Genomic DNA, 4,527 nt, shown 5'->3' with positions numbered 1-4,527 from the left:
CTCGACGAAATATCTTTTTTTTTTTTTTTTTTATTTTAGACACCCTGTACATGTTGGCATACGAGTTCGTACGCAAACATATTGATAATTTTTATGGAACGTTTGTCCCCGTGTTGAAAGTACAAATCGATGTATTACGGTATATAAGCTGTGCAAACAAGCAGCACACGTTAACTGTATATTTCATATGAATATGAATCGTGACACCGAATGAGATATAGATACGAAAAATAGTGTATAGGGATACGGATCGTGCCGTGATATAAATTCTATTTCGTAATTCATCAATCTTGTCGCATTCGGTGGGACAGAGAGAGCTTAATACCGTATGTATGCACGTACGGTGGTAAGTATACGTTTTACGTTTTTGTCGTGTAATTTAAACTGAGCGATAACGGTTGAAACAAAGAAATTTCTTTTTCATATCGACGCTTCTCATGATTTGTTGCATCGTTTCTCCTAGCGCGACACTCGACCATAAGCATTATCGTATATAGTTCACTTCTGTTTGTCAATTTCTTCCTCCCCTCCATTCCCCTGTAAGCTGTAGATAATAAAAATCGAACGATCCCTCGTGACTATCTAAAATTGCATTAGAACGCGAAAATTCTGAATCAACAACGTACAAAGGAATGATACACGATCGAGCGCCCTCGATTTTCGATAAACTTTTAAGAAAGAAACGATAAAATTGGTTAGACTCTAATATATGTATGAATCATATTTTTAATTGAAAGAAAATGAAAAATAAAGGGAAATTTATTTCGCTATCTATTTTGCTTTCCATATATTTGTAAATGTTCGCGTTTCAAATTATAAAAATCAATATATATATATATTCAGCGATATTAGAAAAAAACAAGAATAAAATTTAAATCAAATTTTTCTCCACGATGACAAAGAATATCACATTTAATAGCTAATGTTCAACAATATCAATTTCAGAATAAACATTGATCGAATCGAACGATATCCATCCATGTAAATTGCTCATCGGATTGGCATCGTTTCCCAAGCGACGATCGTTACGTTTTTCTCGTTAAAGGATTATTGCAAGTTCTGTCTGACAACCTTGAAGTTGTTGGAGAAAACGGAGGCTCGGATCAACGATATGCAGCACTCACCATCTCTAGACATGCCGAGGCGTAGGCACTTTTGCAACCGACAGTACTGGCACCGGTTTCTGTTTACACGGTCGACCACGCAATTCTTGTTCCGCGGACATTGATAGTTGACGACCGACGACTGGGACCGCCTGAAGAAGCCTTTGCAGCCCTCGCAGGTGATCACGCCATAATGAACACCGCTGCTCTTGTCGCCACACACCTTGCACGGGATTATTTCGATCTGGGCTGAAAGCAAATAGGGAAAAAATCGTTAAATTCGTGATCACTCTGGTAATTGAGAATCGACTCTTGCGCATGAACGCAAGCCCGTTCACTTTCGTTTCTCTTGCTTGATGAATCGATTCTAAGTTTTGTAAGATATGGTTCTTTTTTTGTTTAGATTAAAAGATTCTTGGTATTTCGATTTCATCTCGTAATTGACTCTCTTGTCTTACAATTCAATCGAAAGATATTGGTATCAAGAGTTCGTGTACAAATCAGTTAAAATAAAATTGAATAAAGAGATGAAAATATTCAGAATCATCGAAGAATCATCATTTTCGAAGAAGAAAAAAAGAAGGATTTAAATAGCTTTCAAAATTTGTATGGTATCTTTATTGTATATTAAAAATGGCGTCTCCTATTAGAAGACGTCTAGAAGATAAAGAGTTAATATTAAAAAAATTATATAAAATTGCAATTCTTAACAAATTATCAGGATTGAAAGCGTTGAAATTGTTTCAATATCGACAATTTACGTAGTTTCCAGATTCGTGATTGCTATTTCCGTGTCCAATTCATCCTCGAAAATCCAAAATGCAGCCCAAAGTTCTATCAGTTTCGGAGACGTTTATTTTCTCTTTCGTGTTTCGTTTCTCGATAGCGTGTAATCAAAGAGGAAGACCGAATCCGTCCTCCGTTTTATATGCTGCCATTTATTCCTGGCTCGTCGAAGTTCATCACAAGTTCATTGGTCGTTCTCTAGTATATTTATGGATAACCTTTCTGATTGGAGGACAATACTAGACGGCGGATTCCGTGCAACCGCGGGGTCCAAACTATGTCCAAACGCATCTAATAAGCTGTACGTGTCTTATGAGGAGATTTCGTATCGGTTTATAATATGGCAACGATAACACCGTAGTTTTTCACTTCTGGAAAATCAGAAGACTCGAAAGAAATACGTAGCCACTTCGCGCCGCGGAACATCAGCAGGCAGAAAGACACCATTCATTCATAAGTGTTTCTGTAAATTGCAATTGCTTATCCCGGATGTTCCCTCCCATCGAATCTTAGAAATCGTCTCTCTAAAAAGGTATCCTTGTCTCGATGGGGAAAAACGTGACCGAAGATTCGCGTTAAAATTCTATTTCCTCCATTGTACGAGCAATAGCACACGGATAAGAGGAGGATAATATGTACGATAATTTTTCTCAGATATAATCGTTCCAAGCAAGAGAATTACTTTCAGGAAGTATTTCACATTAATTCAAAAAAAAAAAAGAATTAGAATTAGAATAAAAGCTACATCCAGATTAACTTTGATTTGCCTTATTTCGTTCTATTTCGAGACTAAGATCACATTCAATTCCGAATATTATAAATAATATCAGGTTCAGATTATTGGCATAACAAACTTGATTTAACGAGATATTCTTATTCTTCCACCGATATTACAAATAAAATCGTATTCGTCAACGATAAGAGAAAAATGATGCACAAGATCGGATGTATTACAGGAATATCGATTGTACGAAAAAAAAAAAGAAAATTTATCATAGCCAACGAGTACCTCGTATAGAATTGACTTGTAGCCTACGATCGTCCAAGAGTGTATTTTCCGGACTTGCGGGGGTTTGCACTGGTACCCTTGTTCTCGTTTCCGGTGGCTGAGGGCTCGTGCTGTCCGCCCCCCAACTTGGCCCACCGAACGTAGAGAGACTTCCCTCCATTTACGTTCCACGCTATGGTGGCGTTTCATTTAAAAATCTGCCCACCAACGTTCCTCGCGCATAACAACATCAGAATAGTTTTTCTCCCTTTTCCACGGAATTCACGATCGGCACCTATTTCTTCCAACCATTCATCGTTCACGCGTAACAGTTCACATCACACTGCCGTTACAGTCCCACCAGCGTAGCGGTTCAACTTTTTCACAGTGTTCCGTCGAAAACAATCGTGAACAGTTTCCACAACTCGGTCATAGATGAGAGAGAGAGCGTTCCATCGATCGTGAGATCGTATAATGAAATGAATACACCCTCCTATTCTGGACACGTTGCGTGTATCCCGCGAAGAGAGGGGTGAGGATGTCCCGGAGAGACGCGAGAGAATTTTCCACAGCCGGATTCTAAAGAGGATCGTCGGGACGAGGAGAATTAGTGGCTGATACCGGTAACCGATCTCTCGCTCGATCGAGCTGCATGAGAGCACAATAGTCGAGTGTATAATTCGTGCCAATAACGAGACGAGGTTCTCTCGAAATGTTGCAAAACGAAGTTATTCTTCGAACGCTCCTTTTACAACACTCTCTCCTCTGCTGAAATTACCGTATTATTATCGTTCGTAGATCGGTTGTCCTACGACGTTGATCGCGAAGAGAGGGGCACGTTGAAGATCTTCGTTCCAACGATTTCCAGCCGGATCCTATTTATACGCCTTCTAACCTGGATTTCGACCAAGAATACACCCTGATCCCTACACCGTGAACCCCAACCCCTAAATCAATCGCGGCTTACAGGCCTCGCTCTGTAGAACGCGCCATCAGACACGGAATGCGCGCGACAAATTCCTGTCTCGAGTTTAAACTGCATCGATCACCTCACGCTTCTCCTTCGTCCACAAATGTTCAACTTGTTTTATATATATATATTTATATCAAATCGAAATAATCCATCCTGTTATAGGGGGGAGGCCGAAATTTTGCGAGAAAGATCGAGAAACGCGTCGGAAACACGGTAGAACGAGGAAAGAGCGCGATGGGACGGAGGAAAAGAGTAGAAATGCGGCTGCTGCAGTGGCTCCCGTTGCCCTCTATTTTCGTTCTCAGCTCGGTAATGCGGCGACTATATCGCGAGGGCGCTAAAGCAAGACAGAAGAAAGAGGGTGTGCTGGTGCACGAAGAAGAGAACCGGCATGGAAGGCGAAGCGAGAGAGGAGGGAGAGGAACGACGTTCTCGTGTGTAAGTATATGCATATGACGTAGATACACGTATATATATATACACTATGCATAAATGTATCTCTGTATGAATTTGTACATCTGATACATTCGCGTATCTACAGTTGCTCACACAAACGTACTCGGTATATATTTTACGAAAAATTGTAAATAGAAACAATTAGAAATTAATTTTTAAACGTCCAACGTATTCTAGAATGATATACTAATAATTTGAGAATTAAACAAAATGTATAAAAG

At 39.7% G+C, this 4,527-nt stretch overlaps 1 protein-coding gene across 7 annotated transcripts in view; it reads right to left on the bottom strand.

Annotated features, from left to right (window-relative positions):
- The window catches only part of LOC102676978 (probable nuclear hormone receptor HR3), a 121,816-nt gene that overhangs the window by 15,083 nt on the left and 102,206 nt on the right, over nt 1-4,527 (bottom strand). For 6 of the 7 annotated variants that reach the window (XR_004151268.1, XM_006621071.2, XM_031513096.1 and 3 more), the window contains one exon: nt 1,125-1,352. Coding sequence is in view for 6 of the 7 variants with exons in the window: in XM_006621071.2 (XP_006621134.1) it covers nt 1,125-1,352 (228 nt within the window). In the remaining variant the exon portion in view is untranslated. Of the gene's footprint in view, nt 1-1,124; nt 1,353-2,898; nt 3,141-4,527 lie in introns of those variants that run through there. The other variant, XM_006621069.2, reaches the window with a different exon arrangement.

The sequence above is a fragment of the Apis dorsata genome, unplaced genomic scaffold, assembly GCF_000469605.1.
Source record: "Apis dorsata unplaced genomic scaffold, Apis dorsata 1.3 scaffold_577, whole genome shotgun sequence".
NCBI classification, from domain to species: domain Eukaryota; kingdom Metazoa; phylum Arthropoda; class Insecta; order Hymenoptera; family Apidae; genus Apis; species Apis dorsata.
The sequence above is the reverse complement of the archived record's forward strand: the minus strand, read 5'-3'. Positions and strand labels throughout refer to the sequence as shown.